Consider the following 23,631-nt stretch of genomic DNA (forward strand, 5'->3'; position numbering starts at 1 on the left):
ACAATCTCTATTAACAAGAGGAATTGCTCCAATCTCCTTGTGCATTAGCTTTGAAGTGTTTTATCAACAGGCTGAGTAATAAACTCCTGACAAACCTGGCAAACTTGATGGTCTTAAGAAATGGTATAAGGCATTGGGAATGCTGTACTGAGCACTTTCAAATACAAGTATTGAAAGAGAAGTATATAAAGGATTTAAATCCACCTTAACAATACTGTGTCTGATTGATACTGACTTTGAGTGCTAGCTGCTTTAAATGTGTCTATCTGTTGGTGAGGGGTTTGGAACACAAGCCCTAGGAGGAGAGGCTGAGGGAGCTGGGCTTGCTTAGCCTGGAGAAGAGGAGGCTCAGGGGAGACCTTATTGCTCTCTACAACTACCTTAAAGGACGTTGTAGACAGGCGGAGGACACAGTCTCAAGCTGCACCAGGGGAAGTTTAGTCTGGAGGTTAGGAAGAAGTTCTACACAGAGAGAGTGATTGCCCATTGGAATGGGCTGCCCAGGGAGGTGGTGGAGTCACCATCATTGGAGGTGTTCAGGAGGAGACTTGATAGGGTGCTTGATTGTATGGTTTCGTTGATTAAGTGTGTTGGATGATAGGTTGGACACAATGATCTTGAAGGTCTCTTCCAACCTGGTCTGGTCTGTTCTGTTCTAACAGAGGATCCTAAGTCAGCTCAGCAGGTACCTGTACTGGACACAGTAGTGCTTTTTAACTGGTCAATATAGGATGCACATGGTTGCAACTGGGTAATAGTCTAAAATATAGACAACATATATGTTCTTTAAGCAGTGTCCATATTACTTCAGAGACATATTTTGGATTCATTCAAAGTATAAACTCAGCCAGCTGTACAAAATGGTCGAAATGATGTGACATGAGTGAATAAACTCTGTGGTCAGACTGTAGAATAACTTGTGATTGCAGCAGAGATCTGGGCAATGCAGCCAGACTGAAAGCCATCAAGAGAGGTCTCAAACTAATTTCTGCTTTCCCATCACAAGACTTGCCAATTTTCTTGTTACAAGGAAAGGTTCCAGATAAGTCTGTGTGTCAATGCATGCCACAAATACTAGATCTATGCTAAGCACTCTAACTATATCTAACCTCAACTGCTGACATTTGTGTTGGCTGTACTGTAATTTAGCATGGTAACCTTGTGGGACCACGTGTGATTAAATCTCTGTAATTTACAAACTCACTAACTTCATCTGGCTCACAATTAAAGGGGTTTGAATTAAGTCACATTCCCTTGCACTTTTTATAGGCAAAGGGGCACAAATAAATAGTTACTTTGGCTTAGACTACACAAGGAAAATATATGTTAACAGGATGATGGATCGGAACCCTTAGCTCAGGCGAGGATTATAGCTTGTTTTCTTCTATATCCATTAAGCATGATTAAATACAATTCAATTACTGACAGAAGCAGATAAATCTTTCAAAATAAGTCAGTCCAATGTGTGAGATAATTCTTGTACTACTGATCAAGATAGAGGGCACGTCCAACACAGCGATTTTACTGGAAAGCTAACATTAAGGCTCTAATAGTGAAAAATAACCATAACAGCAAAATTGATAATCGTGTAAGAAGAGCTAACATAGTGAATAAATCAGACTTGACTCCTGGTAATCTGGTTGAAGAATGTAGATCCAAAATATTAGATGCATGTTTCAAATGTGCAGGGAGTGGTTTACCTCAGCCAAGGATTTTCAAGGCATTTGGGAATCTCTCAATGTAAATATTAATGGGATATAGTCAACTTATTTCAGACCATTTTACCCAGCCCTGTGTCCAACTGAATCTTAAAACTCTTCCAGGATAACCTCTTCAGGTAACCTGTTTGAATATTTAATTATCCTCATAAAGAAAAAGATTTTTCTTATGGCCAGTCAGAACCTCAGATGTTTCAACTTTCTCTTATTCTTACATGGACTCATCTTTTTCATAACCTCCTGTAGATCCTAGAAGATTGCTTTTTTGCTTCCTACAAACCCTCTCATCATTTGGGTAAACAAGCTGACCTTCCTCATCCTTTCCTCAAAGGCAAGTGTTTTAGTCCCCAGATGCCTTGATGGCCCTCTGCTGAACCTGTTTCCAGTGCAGCAACAACTTTTGAGTTGTAGCAGAGTACAAACTAACAAGTGCTAAGTGAAGGATATCCACTGGTTACTGCCCCATGGATTCAGCTCAGGATGGTGGTAGCCTTCATCACTTCCAGGGCCCATATTTGGCCCACTACTGGCTTATTCTTAGCTTGCTGCCCATCACCTGTGGGACCTTATGAGTGAAGACTGAGGAAAGACGGTTAATGAGTACCTCAGCTTTGTCTGTGCTCCCTTGTCACTAAATCACCAGTTAGCAGGAGATCCACATGTTCTTTGTTTATTATTTGCTATATATTTTCATTGTTCATCCTTTACTACTGATCCATCAACAGGACTTCTTGTTAATTTCACATCCACCCCCATCTTCAACTCCAGTTGATCTCTGGCTTCCTTAACACCATTTCTGCATATGCAGGCAGACTTTGTATATTTGTTTGCTGTAGCCAGTCCTTACTTTCACATCCTACCTATGTCCTTTTTGTCTTGAAGCTTAGTCACTAAGTTCCCTGTTTGGGCAAGCAAAGAGAGATTCTCCATCTGTTACTGGGAATAAAAGCTATTGAAAGTACAACTGAGAATACATCCCTCAGGATAAATAAATTCTGGGTTTTGTTTTAAATATGTTTTGGATTTGCTAATTCACTTGTATCTTCTATTCCTTTTTATAGCACTGTAGTTGCTATTTGGCAATTGAAATTTAGACTGTCATTTTATTTAAATGTGGATGGGTATACATCAGGTCTGGGTAATTTGAGAAAGAAAGTCTCAGCTAGTATCTGTGGAAGTACCAGCAACATTTCTACTCTACAAGAAGTAAGTTTTCTAAACAAATCTGAGCATAGACTTGCAGGACAAGCAAAAGTCAATGGGAAAACTGCCATCAAGTGAAGTATTTATACTTTATCCAAAGTTCACAACTACTCTATTATGAGGTCCCTTAAAATACATTTATATGATTTAGATTCTATGTTTGTCGAAGAGACAAGCTTCAGCTATCAGAAGACAGCACTGTAGAGCAGTCCAGGAACATTCACCTTTCTCAAGTGGTTATTTTTCCAATGAGAAGATTTTTGTGTGTGTGTGAAATAAAGGAGAAAGAATAGATATCATATAATGATGCAAATTTACATAGTTTTAGTAGATGTCCTGTAACTTTCATAAGGAATGTTATTACAAGATAAGAAGGAACTGCCTAGATAAAACCATTACAGTGCAGAGCTGCTTTAACAACTATTTGTGGAAAGTGCCTACCTGTGTTTCAGTATCAAGATAGGAGGATACACCAAATGCCATGCCATGAGGTCTGTGACAGGACTGACATAGAACCATAGAATCAATAAGGTTGGAAAAGACCTCAGAGATCATCAAGTCCAACCTGCCACCCAAGACTTCATGATTACTAAACCATGACACCAAGTGCCATGTCCAATCCCCTTTTGAACACCTCCAGGGATGGTGACTCCACCACCTCCCTGGGCAACCCATTCCAACAGCTAACAACTCTCTCTGTGAAGAACTTTCTCCTCACCTCAAGCCTAAACTTCCTCTGGCACAGCTTGAGACTGTGTCCTCTTGTTCTGGTGCTGGTTGCCTGGGAGAAGAGACCAATCTCTGCCTGTCTACAACCTCCCTTCAGCTAGTTGTAGACAGCAATATGGTTTCCCCTGAGCGTCCTCTTCTCCAGGCTAAACAACCCCAACTCCCTCAGCCTCTCCTTGTAGGGCTTGTGCTCATCTTCCAATATTTTCATTAGTAACCACTATGATGGGAGAGAGAACATGTTTAGTAACTTTTTAGTAGAGGCCTATTGTAAGAGGTTTTGCCTGTGATGACAGTCAGGATTAGCAGTGATAGGTATTTTTTTTCAGAAAGGGTTATGAGATCTTTGGTACAGAGAAGTTGAATATTAGTCAGTGATAGAATATTGAATTGGAAAGCTTGAAATGTGAAGTACTCTTTAGCTTCGTGTGACCCTGGTAAAATTTCAGCTGGCATATTTTCAACATTTTACTTTTAGAAAGATGTGGATAAAGTATTCATAGAAACTACAAGGAGTCTAGAGAAAAGCAATTACAATTATCAGACATCTGTAAAACAAGACTTATGAGAAAAGGTTGAAACAATTGTCTATGGAAGATTGAGGAAAGACCTATCAGCAAATACATTAGAGGCTGCTGTAAAGAAGACAGGATCTTTATGTTCCCTTAGGAAGGGACAAGAATTAATAGGATGAAAGGACAGCAGGGCTAGATTAAGCATTAAGGAAAGAAACTGTCAGAGGAGAGACTGGAACAGAAATTTAATAGGGAGGTGGGAAAGAGCGCTATCACCAGAAATCTTTGGGAATAAGCTAAATAGCCATCTCAGAAGTGTAACAACTTCTGTTAAGCTGAAAGATGGAGTATCCCTTGTGGTCAGCTTTCCAGGTGTATTTTTAAGCGACTGTGTGCTTGCTTGAGATTAATTGTGTTCTGAAGTTGTTCACTGTTTCATTATTTAATACATGAAAGAAATACACTTAAGGGTTTTTTCTGTCTCTACAAGCATATATAATTACTGTGATTACATATTGTAACTTGGTTCAGAGAAATAAGCACTCATGTTTGTTTGTTTTGCTTGAGTGTGTTGTTCAATAAGCTTTGGGCTTTTGCTGCAGAACAAACAATGTCAGCATTCAAACTCTGAGAGCTTTTCCTGTTTTACGGCGTACCTCCACATTCCTCATGGTCATGCTGAATACTCTCAGTCAGTCTTGACTCAGCCAAAATGGTTTGAAAACAGTCAGGGAATACATGGGAGTGTATGATGCTGAGCAGCAAACAGTTCTGTAAGTTTCTCACTTACTGTCTCTTATGTACATATGACAACTTGAACCACAGCTGTTTCGATTTCATTGCATTACTGTGTGTGACTTCAGCTTTTCCATAACCACACTATTAGGCTGTTTAGATTGGATCAGAGTAAAGGTCATTTTTTGCTGATTATCTCATACACTTTTTCTGCTTAATGTAAAAGCAAGTCAGTGTGTCATTCTTAAATGTTCCGTACCGTGAGACTCAGAGGAGGAAAAACTGAAACCATTGTTGACTGTACAAGCTTTGTTAATCAGTTTACATCTAGTGTTTCCTATCAAATCCTGATGATCTTACTGGTCTTCTATGAATGCAGCATATTTGTAGCCCACAGTGAAGTGTCTGTTAATGTTCCCATCACCCCAGACCAAATTTGTTTTCTCATGATGATCTCTTCAATTGCCTGAGGTTTCCTTTCTTTCCTCCCTCTCATGACATATCATCCAAACATTGTTAATCTCCAGAGGAAATGCAAAACACATTCCCATGAAAATCTTAAATCTCTAAAAGCAGTACACAAGGAAAAAAAAAAAAAAAAACCAACCCAACATAAAACTGGCTTTGCTTCTCAGTGAATGTCTTGAGTGAACTCTTCTCTCACAGTCATAGCAAAGTATAAGTCTTTAAGGTCCAGAATTTCAATCAACCTCTGTCATAAACAGGGGTATTGCCTTCTTGACTGATTTCTTTTATAAAGCTGAAGGGTTCATTAATCTCACCTGGGTCTTTAGTGGGGGGAAAAAAAAAAGAGAGAAAATAAATGGATGAGGTAGCTTTAATGTGTTGGGGAGGCTTAATGACTGTATATCACAGTATCACAGTATCACTAAGTTTGGAATAGACCTCGAGAATCATCGAGTCCAACCTGTCACCACAGACCTCATGACTAAACCATGGCACCAAGTGCCATGTCCAGTCCCCTCTTGAACACCTCGAGGGACGGTGACTCCACCACCTCCCCGGGCAGCACATTCCAATGATGAATGGCTCTCTCAGTAAAGAACTTTCTTCTCACCTCAAGCCTAAACTTCCCCTGGCACAACTTGAGACTGTTTCCCCTTGTTCTGGTGCTGGTTGCCTGGGAGAAGAGACCAACCCCTTCCTGGCTACAACCACCTTTAAGGTAGTTGTAGAGGGCAATGAGGTCACCCCCGAGCCTCCTCTTCTCCAGGCTAAACAATCCCAGCTCCCTCAGCCTCTCCTCACAGGGCTGTGCTCAAGGCTTTTCCCCACCCCTGTTGCCCTTCTCTGGACACGTTCAAGTGTCTCAATGTCCTTCTTAAACTGAACTGGACACAGGACTCAAGGTGTGGCCTAAACAATGCAGAGTACAGGGGCACAATGACTTCCCTGCTCCTGCTGGCCACACTATTCCTAATGCAGGCCAGGATGCCATTGGCCTTCTTGGCCACCTGGGCACACTGCTGGCTCATGTTTAGGTGGCTGTCAATCAGCACCCCCAGGTCTCTCTCTGGGAGCTCTCCAGCCACTCTGACCCCAGCCTGTAGCTCTGCATGGGGTTGCTGTGGCCAAAGTGCAGCACCCAGCACTTGGACTTGTTAAATGACATCCTGTTGTACTCCACCCATCTGTCCAGTTGGTTGAGGTCCCTCTGCAGAGCCCTTCTACCCTGTAACTGACTAACATCTTCTCCTAACTTGATGTCACCTGCAAATTTGCTGATGACTGACTCAATCCCCTCATCCAGATCATCAATCTCAAACTACACCAGTTCCCTCAATAAGACATTTAATTTCTTTTCTAGAAAGGACAGTACCCCACATCACCATTATGCAGTAGGGGTTATTCAAGTATGTTTCAATTCTGTATTTCCTTAGCACACCACACAAAACAGAAAGGCTTTTGGTCTGCTACAGAGATATGGTAAAAGGCTTTTACTTGAAAATGCTGTATCGTACTGGTTTCGTTAAACTGATGCCAATCATTTAATTAATTTGATGGAGGCAGCAAGCTGTAAAAGATACAGAGTTTAGGCCAAGGGGCTCTTATCCCATTGGCTGTAACACAGTCATTAGTCTTTGAACATCCTATGTATGTAGAATATTGTAGGTCTTAGCTGTGATCTTGAGGGTAAGTTTTAGGGTAAGAAGTATTTCATGTGAAAAATCTATGCAATATGTTTATACTTGAATGATGTTCACCATAGTTACTATTACCAGGCTTTTGGTTGCACTCTGAATAAATCACAGAATCACAGAATCATTTTGAATGAAAAAGACCTTTAAGATTATTGAGTCCAACCATTATCGAACTCTACCAATTCTGATGCTAAACCACCTCCCTTATTAGACATCTCTGTATCCAAAAATGGTGATTCAACAATGTAATATGATGTTAGCTATGTGCCACAAAGAAAGCTGTCAGAGGTGTGCTGGTTTAAATCTAGGAATACAGGCTGTGAGCTGGAGTGAGGTTCATTTACATGTGTGGTGAATTACAATGCTCATGCAACACCAGGCCATTCATTACTTTTTTTCTTAAGCCAGCCAGTTGGTTAAGCCAGCCTCTATTATTTGCTGACACAGATTTTCCTGTGCTTGATGGACCATGACTTGACTTGGCTGTTTGTAATTTTGCTGGTGTAATGTTTAATATATCCATCCCCTTCTATGCATTTATGTTCCTGCTGTGTAAGGAGCATAATATACACCTATACGCAGACATTCAGGCCTGTCAGAATCCTTTGCGTACTCTTCAGGGAATAAGTGTCTCCTCCCACTGAAATTTTGCTTTTTGATGTTATGGTGAGAAATTACTGTGTTGTTCCATCTAGTGTGGGTTTCTGTGTTGTTTTAGTTTGTTCTTTTAATTTTAATTGCAAAGTGTTCCCTTTATGAGCAGCTGACTCAGTAATGGAGGAATGGAGCTTTGGCATCTGACAGATTGCAGGAGTTAATTTACAGGACAGGCTCTGATATCACAACCCCTTGAGCAAAAACCAAGGAAAGCAAATTTCTACATCATAATGTGCAAATTAACAAGGATGGACAGGCCTATCACTTTAGAATATAGTGTTAAATGGTACTAAGAAATTTAAGAACCTTGCAAGGTCCATCTTAGAAGTAAAATGAATCTGGAAGTATAAATACTAAAATACCAGGTTTATGTTCAAATGAATCCTTTAGCAACAACAGTAAGAGAATCAACTAATGTTGCAGTCAATGCATGATGTTGAAGATGGCCCACAGCCACCACCCAGCAATGTTGTATGCCACCTTCTAGTAATTTCTGACAGCAGCATCAGTTTTCAGCTCAAGTAGCTGAATGTGGGAAACTTGAACTAGCTCAGAAAGAGCTATGTTTTCATAACCTAATTCTGTCTCTTGATGCAGTTGGACATCAGTAATCAAATCAGAATTCTAAACAAAATATATCATATGAGATCTTTACAGCAGTAGTTTTGATTCCAAATATTTTAGCACAAACCCAGAGATGAAGGTGAGAAAGGGAATAGGGTTTTAGACATTCTCAAGGTGGTAAAATTATTTCAAAGTAGGATGTAGATTGGAATTTGGTTCATAGGAAAGTAAAAATTGTAATGTTGCTTATTTTCTGTCTCTATCTCACTTTCTTATTGGCTTCAACAAATGGACTTTCATTACCTTAATTGTATCAATTTATTTAATACTTAATGTCTTTTTGAAATACCACTGCTGACCAAAAGAGAAGATAAAATATGAAAGAAAGTTATTTTGTTAGTTGGTCTGGGAAAATCTCATTCTCTGAAATCACTAGTAGACACAGGTTTGTCATTCTCCTGGCCTGTGTCAGGAGCAGTGTGGCCAGCAGGAGCAGGAAGGTCATTCTGCCCCTGTACTCAGCACTGGTTAGGCCACACCTTGAGTCCTGTGTCCAGTTCTGGGCTCCTCAATTTAAGAAGGACAATGAGACCCTTGAAGGTGTCCAGAGAAGGGCAATGAGGCTGGGGAGAGGTCTGGAGCACAGCCCTGTGAGGAGAGGCTGAGGGAGCTGGGGTTGCTTAGCCTGCAGAAGAGGAGGCTCAATGGAGACCTTCTTGCTCTCTACAACTCCCTGAAGGGAGGTTGTAGCCAGGTGGGGGTTGGTCTCTTCTCCCAGGCAACCAGCTCCAGAATGAGAGGACACAGTCTCAAGCTGTGTCAGGGGAGGTTCAGGCTGGATGTTAGGAAGAAATTCTTCACAGAGAGAGTGATTGGCCATTGGAATGGGCTGTCCAGGGAGGTGGTGGAGCCATCATCACCGGAGGTGTTTAGGAAGAGACTGGATGGGGTGCTTTGTGCCATGGTTTAGTTGATTAAATAGTGTTGGACAATAGGTTGAACATGATGATCTTGAAGGTCTCTTCCAAGCTGGTCTACTCTACTCTACTGTACTCTACTCTACTCTACTGTACTCTACTCTACTCTACTCTACTCTACTCTACTCTACTCTACTCTACTCTACTCTATTCATACTGTAAAACAACTGTCACACTATGAACACACATATTGCATAAGACAGAAAAGTGCACAAGGGAAAAATTACTATTGTGGACCTTCATTGTTCTTAGTGCTACCTAGCTGAAGGTGAATAATACATTAACAAAACAACAGTAACAAAAAACCCAACACTTTTAGGGCCTGGGCTGATTTGAGATGAATGTCACCCTTGGGAGGTCTGGCTTCAAATTTAGTTGCAATGTAAAGCAGGAAGAATTTCCAAACATAAGAATGGGAAGGCCACTTGAATGTGTTTTTATTTTTGTAACTCATACTTCCAGCTGCAGCCTAGAGTTTATTTCTATGATAATACAGCAACTTGAGTTTCTTTCTGTGATAATATAAGGCACTCATTTTGCTGGGAAAATGAAGGGAACTCTTAGAACTCCTCTGTCTTAGTTAGGAATGAATCAGCAGGCAGAGTGGATTCAAACTCAGCCCACATTTGAGGTTTTAGCAAGAAACAGAGATCCTAAAATTTGTTTGTGCATTCAAGCTTCCCAAGACTATTTAGTTTATTCAAGTTCATTTCAAGAGTTAACACACAGTGTGTATTTCCTTGAAATATAGTGCTCTAATCTGTTTACATGCCTCTGTAAATGCAGCTCTGAGGAGCAAATCACTGCAGTTTTGTCTGTATGAGGATGAAGTATATCAGGACTTTCTGAAAGTATCAAATGATAGGATTGTTAGCACTAGTATGCCATAGCCACAAACTGTGCTAGTGATAAGAAAAGAGAAAAAAAGGCAAGGCATGCTGTCAGATTCTGAATCTCATTTACTTTAGGGTGAATACACAGTAACTGTGCAGAAAACTGTATGTATTCTGTTGTAACGTGGGTCAGAAACATCCCTTTAGAATGCTGTATATTTAATGATAGTATCATATGTTGGGGGATTTTTTTGTTGTTGTTGCTGTTGGATTGGGGGGTGTAGGACTTGGCTAGCAGGGATTTGATATTGGATAGGATAGGATAGGATAGGATAGGATAGGATAGGATAGGATAGGATAGGATAGGATAGGATAGGATAGGATAGGATAGGATAGGATAGGATAGACCAGGTTAGAAGAGACCTTCAAGATCGTCGCATCCAAACTATCATCCAACACCACCTAATGAACTAAACTAGATTTCTACTTTCTATAGAAGTTTCATAGTTTCATAGTTTCATTCAGGGTTGGAAGGGACCACAAGGATCATCTAGTTCCAACCCCCCTGCCATGGGCAGGGACACCTCACACTAGATCAGCCTGGACAGAGCCTCATCCAGCCTGCTCTTAAACACCCCCAGGGACGGGGCCTCGACCACCGCCCTGGACAACCCATTCCAGTGCCTCACCACTCTCATGGTGAAGAACTTCCTCCTCACATCCAGCCTGAATCTTTCCACCTCCAGCTTCATTCCATTCCCCCTAGTCCTATCACTACCTGAGATCCTGAGAAGTCCTTCCCCAGCCTTCCTGTAGGCCCCCTTCAGATACTGGAAGGCCACCATGAGGTCACCTCGGAGCCTTCTCTTCTGCAGACTGAACAGCCCCAACTCCTTCAATCTGTCCTCATAGGAGAGGTGCTGCAGCCCTCTGATCATCCTTGTGGCCCTTCTCTGGACACATTCCAGCACCTCCACATCCCTCTTGTAATAGGGGCTCCAGAACTGGACACAGTACTCCAGGTGGGGTCTCACCAGGGCTGAGTAGAGGGGGAGGATCACCTCCCTCGACCTGCTAGCCACACTTCTCCTGATGCAGCCCAGGATCTGATTGGCTTTGCGGGCTGCAAGTGCACATTGAGAGCTCATGTTGAGCTTTTTGTCCACCAGCACCCCCAAGTCTCTCTCCTCAGGGCTACTTTCCAGCCAGTCCCTGCCCAGCCTGTATTTGTGCCTGGGATTGCCTCGACCCAGATGCAGGACCCTGCACTTGTTCTTATTGAACCTCATGAGGTTGGCTTGTGCCCACCTCTCCAGCCTGTCAAGGTCCCTCTGGATGGCCTCCCTTCCCTCCAGCATGTCTGCTGCACCACACAGCTTGGTGTCATCAGCAAACTTGCTGAGGGTGTACTCAATGCCACTGTCCATGTCACTGACAAAGATGTTGAATAAGACAGGTCCCAGGACTGATCCCTGAAGAACTCTGCTTGTCACTGGCCTCCACTGGGACATGGAGCCATTGACAGCCACTCAACCAAGCACCCTATCAAGTCTCCTCCTGAACACCTCCAGTGATGGCGACTCCACCACCTCCCTGGGCAGCCCATTCCAATGGGCAATCACTCTCTCTGTGTAAAACTTCCTCCTAACGTCCAGCTTAAACCTCCCCTGGTGCAGCCTGAGACTGTGTCTTCTTGTTCTGGTTCTGGTTGCCTGGAAGAAGAGACCAACCTCTTCCTGTCTACAACCTCCCTTAAGGTAGTTGTAGAGAGCAAAAAGGTCACCCCTGAGTCTCCTCTTCTCCAGGCTAATCAACCCCAGCTCCCTCAGTCTCTCCTCATAGGGCTTGTGTTCCAAGCCCCTCACCAATTTTGTTGCCCTTATCTGGACACCTGTCCTCTTTGAGAATGACTTTTAAATATTTCAGTGCCAGGTAAGAACTTATTTCCAGATTCACTTTCAAGCTGAAGTCAAGAAATTAAAGCAATGAGAGCTTAAAAATAAAAGCAAGGAAGAGCCAGAAGAAAACATGTAAGTGCCACACCTGTTCAGTTGTTGGATTTCTCACTAGGACCTCTTGCTGTGAAACCTGGCTCTGCCCCAATTAGTCATTGACACCAGGCAGAGCAATAGAGCTGTCTACACTGAAGAAAGGAGAGATGAAATAATGAGGAAGGTGATGCTGGAAAAACAAAGGCGAATAATTACTTGCAAATATTAACTGTCTTGCGTGATTTGCTATTTTTTTGGGGGGGTGAAATTTCTTATGTGATTGCTCTCTTTCCAAGGGACCGAGCTCCATTCATCTTCACATCAGAGATGGAATATTTCATCACAGAAGGTGGAAAAAACCCACAGCGCTTCCAAGAGTTTGTGGAGCTTTGCTGTCGAGCTTACAATATAGTCAGGAGACATAGCCAGCTACTCTTGAATCTGCTGGAGATGGTAAGAAGTTTGAAGATGAAACCAAAAATCACTCTCCTCTGGTGTCTTCTTTCCCTTCAACTACTCTGCTGCCTCCTTTTTTTTTTCCTTTTTTTTTTTGTTTCCTTTTTTTTTTACAAAATAGCAGAAAACTACAATAGAAGCTGGGTTCAATTTCACATTCAGGAGTTTCACTCAGCTTGGTTTGTAGGTCTTAAAAAAAAACCTCAACAAACATTTACCAATCCTGATTGTGGTTACAGCAAGGCACAGTAAGCTAAACACTTCACAGACTGGATGAGATGCCAGTACCTAGCAGCACTGCAGCTAAAAATGATGAATGGGGGTTTTGCACATTCCCATACTCCTTTTATAGGATGGCAAACACAGGAATGAGTGAGCACTTACCTATATGGACAAAGGTTTAAAAATCCATTTCTATAGGATTTTAAATCTTCTAGGAGTTTTAATCCCTTAAGTATTCCTACAGACTCATATCACAGTATCACTAAGGTTGGAAGAGACCTCAAAGATCATCGAGTCCAACCTGTCACCACAGACCTCATGACTAGACCATGGCACCAAGTGCCACGTCCAATCCACTCTTGAACACCTCCAAGGACGGTGACTCCACCACCTCCCTGGGCAGCACATTCCAATGACGAATGACTCTCTCGGTGAAGAACTTTCTCCTCACCTCAAGCCTAAACTTCCCCTGATGCAGCTTGAGACTGTGTCCCCTCGTTCTGGTGCTGGTTGCTTGGGAGAAGAGACCAACCCTCTCCTGGCTACAATCACCCTTCAAGTAGTTGTAGAGAGCAATGAGGTCACCCCTGAGCGTCCTCTTCTCCAGTCTAAGCAATCCCAGCTCCCTCAGCCTCTCCTCACAGGGCTGTGCTCAAGGCCTCTCCCCAGCCTTGTTGCCCTTCTCTGGACACGTTCAAATGTCTCAACGTCCTTCTTAAACTGAGGGGCCCAGAACTGGACACAGGACTCAAGGTGTGGCCTAACCAATGCAGAGTACAGGGGCACAATGACTTCCCTGCTCCTGCTGGCCACATTATTCCTAATGCAGGCCAGGATGCCCTTGGCCTTCTTGGCCACCTGGGCACACTGCTGGCTCATGTTTAGGCGGCTGTCGATCAGCACCCCCAGGTCCCTCTCTGTTTGGGATCTCTCCAGCCACTCTGACCCCAGCCTGTAGCTCTGCATGGGGTTGCTGTGGCCAAAGTGCAGCACCCAGCACTTGGACTTGTTAAATGCCATCCCATTGGATTCTGCCCATGCCTCTGTTTACTTGTATGTGAAGTTAATGATTTTCATCTTTGTGAGCAGAATGACAATGTTGAATTCACTAATATTTGCTAAGTTACTTGACTGAGATAAGAACCCAAAACTTAAGTCAAGGAGTACATTTGAAACCTAGGTGAGCGGTCTATGCAGGAAAAAAGTCTGCATAACCTGATGAACCCCTGCTGAGGCTGGGGTACAGCCAAGAACTTATTCTGTAAACACTGTATTGTCTCCAAGTTCTGCAATAGGGAGAAGAGAAATGGCAAGAATTTGCTCGTGTTTCTTCTGTCCATAGATTCTCATATGATGATGTAGTGAGTAATTTCCCAATATGGAATCATAGAATCATAGAATTGTTACGGTTGGAAGGGACCTCAAGGATCATCCACTTCCAACCCCCTTGCCATGGGCAGGGACACCTCACACTACATCAGGTTGCTCACAGCCACATCCAGCCTGGCCTTAAAAACCTCCAGGGATGGGCTTTCACCACCTCCTAAGTAGCCACAAAGGTTCAGCAAGCTGTATTCCTGTCATAAAGCATAATTTTGCACCTAAAGGTGCAGTGTAGGGGATCCTCAGTCAAAGAGCCTCTGGAAAACTCAGGAGCATTCCTGCTCTCTCATTCACAGCAGTAATCCCTACATTTCTGAACAGGTTGCCTGAAACGTTGTGCTCCAAATACAGCTGCATCTTTTGTCCATGTCCTTGTCCCCAGTACAGTCCCTTTTTCTGCAAGCTGCAGAGATAATGATGTTAGATTGCTCTGGGATAATAGAGAGAGAGTGTTAGGAAAATGTTCTCAGCAGGAGCTCTGAAATAACTAGCTATCTCTGCCTGGATATAACTCAGGTTTGTCTATATTCACTACATGCTGCATCTTCTTTTGGTTTTGCTGATCTTTGGAGAGGTAATAATGCTCAGCTGAAAGTCAGCATACAGATATGGCTTAGTATTTGTCAGCGGGCTGCGGTTCAGTCAACTGTGCTGCATTTCATAATGGAAAAATAACTGGCAGCATACTCCCTTCCCATTGATGAACAATTCATATCAAAGGAAATTAAGCAACTTTGCAAATGCCATATTTTTGCCAGCGATGTTCGGAAGAGCAAGTCTGGTTCTGTACTTGAGATGGGGCATTGGTCAGAATCTGTAAGTACCAAAATGTTTTAGTTGCATGGATCATTTCTAGAAAAGTAAATAGACTGTGAAGGAGTTCCACTTGGAATTAATTTCAGTGCAGAATAGCAGATGCTATCATGAAGGCACAAGTTAAACTACCCACTGCTGGTTTGTATCAATGACAGTCTAAGATTTCCCTCACTGTCTGGAAGTCTGCATCATTAATCTTTCCTTCCTCTCCCACATTCTTTTTACCTAGATGTTATCTATAAAACATAGTTAAAAATACAAACAGTAAGGGTATTTCCAAAAAGTACCATACTTCACAGGAGTAGTAAACTGTGCCCTGGATGATCTTACTATTAGAGGTTTCTAACAAACCAGGACCATGAATAATCTGTGGAGTTTGGCTCAGATGGAAATTAATGCCTTTTTGTGTGTGTGTGATAAGCGGCATGTTTCTAGAGCTGTACTGACATTTGCTGCCGGGAGTAAGAAATAATCCATGAAGCTTCCATCATTTTCCAAAGCAGAAACATCTGTGGGACACCCAGGAGTCAGCTGGCAGAGTTTAGCTGCATAAACACCTGTAGTTCATCAGCTTTGCTCTCACTGAAAATTTGATCTGAACTGTTTCAGGGAGGGTGATCAGAGGACATAAGCACCTTTTGACTAAAGAAATGCAACATCCATTACTGATACAAAGAGGGTATTTTAGGTAGACAATTATTAAAGGGGGCTTAGAGATTACACTATACAGCAAGTAATTGATCCACTTGCCTTTGTTGTGACAAAAAAATAGGTTGACCTAATAATATAAAACAGGAGAAAGTTCCTAGACAGAGCAAATCTAAGACTCAAGAATTCTGTGTTGCCCTACAAGTCATTTCACCCTTTTAAACTCAGAGATGCCATCTGGGAAAAGAGAACCAGGAAACACCCTCATTGTGGAGGTCTAACATATGGAAAGTACATGCCACGACTATTCATTTTTCATGGGGTGGTGGGCTGAGCATCACACACCATCACTGAATTCAGGCCCAAGGAGAGTGTAGGCAGCTCCACTCAGGCAGAAGGCATGGGATAACTAAGTGTGGTAGGTCAAGACATACATGTGCCCAAACAAGGGGAGCAATGCAGGCACTTAAACTTAGACATCTAGTGACATTTGAGTTGCCCTAGGCGACCTGTAGTTGTTTTCTGAACAGTTGTTCCATGTCTTGTCTAATTAGCATCTGGTATCACTATCCAGAGTATTCAGAAGCCTCCACTTACCAGGGGACTGGAAACACAAAAGTGATGCTATGTGGAGCAAAAGGGATGAAGCAATACAGTAAGCCTTTAGGACTCCCTTGAAGCAAGCAAAAGCAATTTGTTTTGTTTTGTTTGGGGATTTTTGCTTCAGCAGATAGTTTTCTACCTTCTGCAAAGCAGAGAACCTAAATGCTTTTTAGTATGCTTTTTAGTTCTACTACAGATCATTGAGATTATGTCCACATCTAGTGGTTTTCCCTTTCCTAATGCCTGTGAATTGACCCTTCTTTTTTTCTTCCTTCCTGAAAAAGAAAAAACAAAGGGAAAAAAACTAACAAGGGTTTGTATCATCTCTTATAAATGGGTGAAAGGCATACAGATAAATAGCATTGTGCATAGTCAAGTGCTAAATGTTGTTACTGTCCCTGTTCTCAACTCATTTAAATTCACCTCATTGAGCTTTCTGCCTCCCTGCTCTTTGCTAGCCAAAACTCTGTGAGACAGCAACCTCACTGTCCAGTGGTAGTATACATTGCTGTATTGGGGTTGGCAGAGCTGGAGTTAGTTCTCCCCATTGCATCTTTCATAGATCTTTCATAGTGCTGTGTTTTGTAGTGGTAGTTGGAAGGGTGTTGATAACACACCAGGGTTTTGGCTGCTGCTAAGCAGTGCTCACACAGCACCAAGGCTGTGCTTTTCCAACATTACCCCAAACAGTAGGGTGAGGGTTGGGCTAGATCCTGGGAGGGGCACATGGCCAGGCCAGCTGACCCAAGCTATTCCATACCACATCACGTCAGCTCAGATATAAAAGCTAAAGGAAAGAAGGAAGTGTGGGGGCATTCATTTATGCTGTTTGTCCTCCAGAGCAACCACTACACCTATTGAAGCCCTGCTTCCCAGGGTGCAGCTAGATATTGTCTGCTGAAATCCTTTTATTATATTTTCCTTCTCTCCTATCCATCTATGAAAGGGACTGATTGAATGGCTTTGGTGGGTGTCTGACCCCCATCCAGGGCCAAACCACAACTGGGTCTAATATGAAGCAAGATTTTTCCTCATAATACCAAAAGGACTTAAAAATATTGAGAAGGTTTGAAGAAAACACACCACCCCTCACCTCTTTCCCTCTTATTCTGTTCTTTGCAACCAAACCTTAAAACAAAAGCAGAACTTCCTTTTTTGTTTTTACTTGCAACACTTGATGGGGCATTCTGTCTGAGCTAGACATAAATATCAATGAAGAATGCACAGCAGTGACTGAAATTCAGGTACATATCTTTCTGAGCAATGTGGTGGGGTTTTTTTCTCCATTATACACAAAACATCACTCTCATGACAACCTCATAAGATTCAACAAGACCAAATGCAAGGTCTTGCATCTGTTGGGGCAATCCCAAGAACTGATATAGGCTGGGCAGTGACTGGCTTGAGAGCAGCTCTGAAAAAAAGGACTTGGGGTGCTGGTGGATGAGAAGCTCAACATGAGCTCTCAATGTGCACTTGCAGCCCAGAAAGCCAATCAGATCTTGGGCTGCATCAAGAGAAGTGTGGCCAGGAGGTCAAGGGTGGTGATTCTCCCCCTCTACTCAGCCCTGGTGAGACCCCACCTGGAGTACTGTGTCCAGTTCTGGAGCCCCTAGTACAAGAGGGATATGGACGTGCTGGAAGGTGTCCAGAGAAGGGCTACAAGGATGATCAGAGGGCTGGAGCACCTCTCCTATGAGGACAGACTGAAGGAGTTGGGGCTGTTCAGTCTGGAGAAGAGAAGGCTCCCAGGAGACCTTGTTGTGGCCTTCCAGTATCTTAATGGGCCTACAGGGAAACTGAGGAGGGACTTTTTAGGGTGTCAGGTAATGATAGGACTAGGGAAATGGAACAAAAATAGAAATAGGTAGATTGAGATTGGATGTTAGGAAGAAGTTCTTCCCCATGAGGGTGGTGAGACACTGGCACAGGTTGCCCAGGGAGGTGGTGGAAGCCTCATCCCTGGAAGTTTTTAAGGCCAGGCTGGATGTGGCTCTGAGCAACCTGATGTAGTGTGAGGTGTCCCTGCCCATGGTAGGGAGGTTGGAACTAGATGATCCTTGATGTCCCTTCCAACCTTAATAATTCTATGATTGTTGAGAAAAAAAAAGTAGGTTTTCAAGTGAGTAAAAATTATTTTGTTGTTGACATTTTAAAATGCCTGAAGTAGCCTTCATGTGCAGTTGGACATACTCGGGTGTCTATCCTACTTGCATTGTTACTTTGCAGGGGCAGTGTTTGCATTTCCTGGTTTTTTTTAACCTATCTTGGCCAACTAACTAGGACAGCTCCACTCCTCATTCATGGAGAATGATACCCTCTCCAGAGGGCAGTTCTCCATGCACAAGTCAGGAATTGATTCTTCTCCTCCAGGGAAAGAGTCAAAAGGCACTCTTCTCCTCCAGGGAGTGAATCTATGATCCTTTGCAAGAGAAGTCCAAAGCAGTGATGGTGGAATCTGTAGTTAAAAAAGAAAGGTGATGTTGTGCTAAATTGGATTAGGACTAAGATAACACAGAAAGCATTGCAGGAATGTGGTTACTACTGCTCAGGTGGCTGAATTTGGTGGCCTTCTCTTTATCACCATTAAAATGCTATGAGGGAAACGTAGCAATGCACACATCTCTTTATCACTATTACAATGCTATGAAGGAAACAGCAATGCACACACTGAGATTATGATATCTGAAATGGATTTGTGATTCTGACCCATGCCTCTTTCCAGTACTTCAGTGTGAATGTTTGTGAGGAAATATACTCACTTTAGTATTCCAGGCATTGTGCTAGCTTCAGAACCACTTTTCAGACCTCAAAATATTTGTGTTTCACAAGGAGGCCTTTTTGGTGTAAAACACTTGTTTTCTCATTTAACCCAAATTCATTTGAATTGCTTTTCAATAGAACAGTGAACTAATGTAATTTCTTTACTTTAAGATGCTGCATGCAGGACTGCCTGAGCTAAACAGTGTTCAAGACCTGAAGTATGTGTATGATAATCTCCGGCCTCATGACTCAGACCTCCAGGCTACAAGCTACTTTACGAGGTAAAAACAGAACAGAATCCAGAGACCTTATATCCTTCAGGCATGATGCAAAACTGTCCAAATGAAAAACAAACAAACAAGCAAAACCCCGGCATTTCTTTCTGCTGTGCTAAGAGGTTGTAATCAGTGAAACTACACAAAAGGCTAATTCATAGTCACATGTTTACTTTTTAAAAGTCCATTTCTTATGCACATTATAACCAATCTAAAGGGTTTGGAAGAAATAGTTGTGTGTTTGTGGTACACCTATAACAAGTCACTTAGTGCCTAGACCTTTCTTCAGCTTTTGTGACAAAGCCAACCTGGCTTATAGCTAGTCAGCCTTCCTCTCTGCTTTTGAATGCAGTAGCTATGTGTGACAGGATTTGGACTGCATAAAAAGGTTCAACTTGTTAATGGACTGAGTGAGGACCTGGAATTCCTGATTTTAATCACTGATCTCTTCTTTTGACCTTCTGTGTTGCCTTAGGCATGTTACTTGCCCTCTGTTAGGCATAGTTTCTCCATCTGCAAAATGGTACTGATCCTTCTTTTCAAGCACTTGACAGATCTGTTAAAGGAAAGCATTGTGTGTGAATATAGGTATGTTTAAAGCATGATTTGTATTAAGATAATGAAACTTTTCACTTGTTTGTGGTAATAACTGGGGATTATAGATGAGGAGTTGCAAGTAATGTTTATAAAATCAGTTTGAAGCCCTCAGCCCTAATCTTTCAGGTCAGGCCTCTGCATTACACATAATTCCAACTTTTGATGTAGTCATGCTCTAGATGGAGCCAGTGGAGACTACATTTGGAAACTCATTTTTCTATTCTAAGCACAGTACCAGAAAAAAGTCTCCCTGCCTAAGCCTGCCCCATGCAGCACTATCATTTCCCAAGGACAGACTATGAATTCACACACCCTGGACACCATGTGCATATGCAAAGCAAGATGGACTTTTCTGACACTCTCCCCTGGTGCAAGTGCAGGGCACGTATTCAGTTCACAGCACTGGGCTCGGAGTGAAAGGCTTCCTTCAAGAGCCTTGAAGGACACTCCCTTAAGGCAGCACAGTTCCCTGCACAGTGCAAACTGCCCTGAGGCAAGAGCAATTTGCCTACCCTTCAGTACAGCCAGAGGGCACACTGCAATGAATAAATGAGATGAAAGCTTGAACTGGAGGAGCTGACCCAGTCTCATTACTACTACAGAGGCCCATAAGAAGATTCTGGGCAATTTGAATTGTGTTATTCATACGTCTCCTTTCTCTGTATCACAATCAGAAACTGAGGCAGCAGGGTTGGAGAAGGCTGGAACTCTACCTAAGTGAGTTTAAGGGAGCCCCTTCTTTGAAGAGAACGATCAGAATTTGTCAGACAAAACTATTGGTCAGTTATACACAGCAGGGCACTGACTTCTCCTTTCACACTTCTCCCCCCTGCTTTCTCTTTTGTCCCTGAGCAAGACTGCTTTATTTTAAAAATTAATTACAGCTTCACATTTACTATCAACTCCTATCTTATCCTTTCCTGTAAAATTTTACTTACTCCCAGATTGCAGACTTTTCTTTCCACTTCCAGTGGGAACTGTGTAGTTTCTAATTAAGTTGTAGAAGTCAGTTCCATCAAATAGTTTGTGTCCGTCTCTTACGGGTTAAAAACAACCCAACAATTGATTTAGTTAGTAAGAAAAAAAGGCTAGGATACACATCACAAACAGGGAAATGTGAGTCTTCAGGGTGAAATTTTCCTTAGTGTCATGTAAAGCTCAAAGCTAGTGCCCAGTGCTCTTCTGGAGGTAAAAACTGTGTCCAGTTCTGGGCCCCTCAGTTTAAGAAGGACATTGAAACACTTGAACGTATCCAGAGAAGGGCAACAAGGCTGGGGAGAGGTCTTGAGCACAGCCCTGTGAGGAGAGGCTGAGGGAGCTGGGATTGTTTAGCCTGGAGAAGAGGAGGCTCAGGGGTGACCTCATTGCCCTCTACAACTACCTGAAAGGTGGTTGTAGCCGGGAAGGGGTTGGCCTCTTCTCCCAGGCAACCAGCACCAGAACAAGGGGACACAGTCTCAAGCTGCACCAGGGGAGGTTTAGACTCGAGGTGAGGAGGAAGTTCTTCACCAAGCGAGTCATTCGTCATTGGAACGGGTTGCCCAGGGAAGTGGTTGAGTCATCGTCCCTGGAGGCGTTCAAGAGGAGATTGGACGTGGCACTTGGTGCCATGGTCTAGTCCTGAGGTCTGTGTTGATAGGTTGGACTCGATGATCCTTGAGGTCCTTTCCAACCTAAGTTATACTGTGATGCTGTGATACTGTGAAAAGGGATCAGTATACTTTTCAGATGGGTTGGGGTTAATATCACTGCAGTCTTGTTTAGCTGAAAGACAGAGGATGAAGGCTGGGTTCAGCCTTTCTTGGAGTTGGGCAAGATGTTTGTGGTGATAGGAAGGAAGGGTGAAGGAAGGAAGGGACTTATGAGTGGGAATTTACCTGCAGTCTTTCTCATCATGTGGAATAAGCTGGCATTAGGGAGAAGATGTGACTCAACAGTCTTTTGGAAGAGTCAGTGTTCTTTGTTGCCTGGTAGAGGTTTATGTTAGGGTTAGGAAATCCTGTTGAACCCATGCAGACTACTGTTAAGACTCAGAGGCCAGCCAGGCATTCTTCCTGTTAGATTTCTTGGCAGGATTGGTGCTAAGGGAACGAAGGCTTTCAGAATGGAAATGCCACTCGATTCCTGCTAACCAACACAACATGTTGTGGTGCAGATCTGTACAGTGTTGTGGGCTCTGTTCTCGTTTGAAACTCTATTTTCTGCTACAATGTTTTAGTGAGCTCCAGACCTATTGTCCCAATTCCCTTTGAATTGCTGAAGTGCAGATTTGTCCATAGATCTGTCCATGGAACTAATTACATCATGCAGGAAAGCCAGATATTGTTTTGTTGCATAGTTTTTTTCTGCAATACTCTTAGGATAGCATGATTGTGTTTCTGTTGTATATGCTCATTTGCAAGAAGAAAGTCTCTTGTCTTTAGCTTTTGATTTTCCTCAGATTTCATTTCTCTTGGAGCTTTGTTTTGATCTCTCTATTTTAAGTTCTATTCATGCTTCAACATGATTTGTGTTAATTCAACACATGTATTAGCTAACAATTCTCTATGTTTAGACACGGGCAGCACATCAGGCTTCATACCTACTGGTATTATAAATTCTGAAAAGTGTATCTCTGCACTTTTCAAAGAAAGCCTGTGGGATGGCCTGATACCTGGATCTGTGCAGAACTCTATGAGCATTTTCTGACCTGCCCTCAGGAATGTTAATATATTGAGAGTTTGGTGAGCTCTGCATTACCTACATCATCTTTATTCCTGACCTTCAGAAAAATTCTTCCCTATCTCCTTGTTATATAAAATGTCGAGGTGAGGGGGAAAAAAATCCAGTTACACACTTCTCATGGCACTCTGTAGCTTATTCTATATCTATTTTTCAAGATGTCCTTAGAAAGCCAAGGAAATTGAAAATTCTGACTATCAGCATAACTTCCAGTAGCTCTCAATTCCCCCTCGATCTGTAGCTCCCTTTTCTCCAAAATTACTTCCAAAACCACTGTATTGTTTTTAAAAAGTTCTAGGCAAGGAGTGTTGTCACTGGAATGTTCAGCACTGCCAACAGAAAGTTACTTCTTGCTCCATGTACAAGGTGGTTATTGTAGTCTTTCAGATTCAGTCATATAATGTATCTGCTGAAAACCCCAGTCTTCCACCAGAGGAAACAGGAGAACAGTATATCTTTGTATTTCTGTGGAAATAGGTTGCTTTTAGCAATTGTCTAGGTTTGGTTTGAACAATATTCCAGACATTGCCTCTACTGTTGTTTAAAACCAGCAGGAAATGATGAACGATGTCACAAATATTCCTGGCGAAATAATATGAATTTTTTCATTGCTGTCACCTTCCTTAGCCATCAGAATAATGCTGCTGGAGTTTGGACTGGAACGTGTTGACCCCTTTCAGGATCACAAAGCATTCTGTGTTTTACCAGATTCCTTTGCTCTCAGTCTTGATTTAAGATACTTTGAACAATCAGTGGTCTCATTTGTGCACTCTGTTCTTCTCACATTGGGTCAGTTCACTCTTAGGAGCTGATGAGTGGCAGTGTTAAGCTTCACATCTTACAGCCTTCTGGAAGGTCACACCCTTAGATCGTGGATAAACAATGCACCAATTGAGAGTTAAACAAGAGTAGCTGTGTTTGCTTGTCAGTCCTGTGCACCTAGTGCCAAATGAAACACTGCTGCTCTCCAGCATCTGCCCTGAACTCAGTTTGATCCTTGAAACTCAGTTTGATCCTTGAAACTCCATTTGATCCTTTCCCCTCCCTCCCTCTTCCCCTGGCA

General features: G+C 42.6%; 1 protein-coding gene across 3 annotated transcripts in view; it reads left to right on the forward strand.

Annotated features, from left to right (window-relative positions):
* The window catches only part of PIK3C2G (phosphatidylinositol-4-phosphate 3-kinase catalytic subunit type 2 gamma), a 240,616-nt gene that overhangs the window by 152,525 nt on the left and 64,460 nt on the right, over positions 1-23,631 (forward strand). For all 3 annotated transcript variants that reach the window (XM_068141892.1, XM_068141893.1, XM_068141894.1), the window contains exons 25-26: positions 12,381-12,537; positions 19,147-19,256. In XM_068141892.1, the coding sequence (XP_067997993.1) occupies positions 12,381-12,537; positions 19,147-19,256 (267 nt within the window). The remainder of the gene's footprint in view (positions 1-12,380; positions 12,538-19,146; positions 19,257-23,631) is intronic.

This window comes from Melanerpes formicivorus, unplaced genomic scaffold (assembly GCF_026170545.1).
Source record: "Melanerpes formicivorus ecotype bairdi unplaced genomic scaffold, bMelFor1.0.p_v2 SCAF_8, whole genome shotgun sequence".
In the NCBI taxonomy this organism is placed as follows: Eukaryota; Metazoa; Chordata; class Aves; order Piciformes; family Picidae; genus Melanerpes; species Melanerpes formicivorus.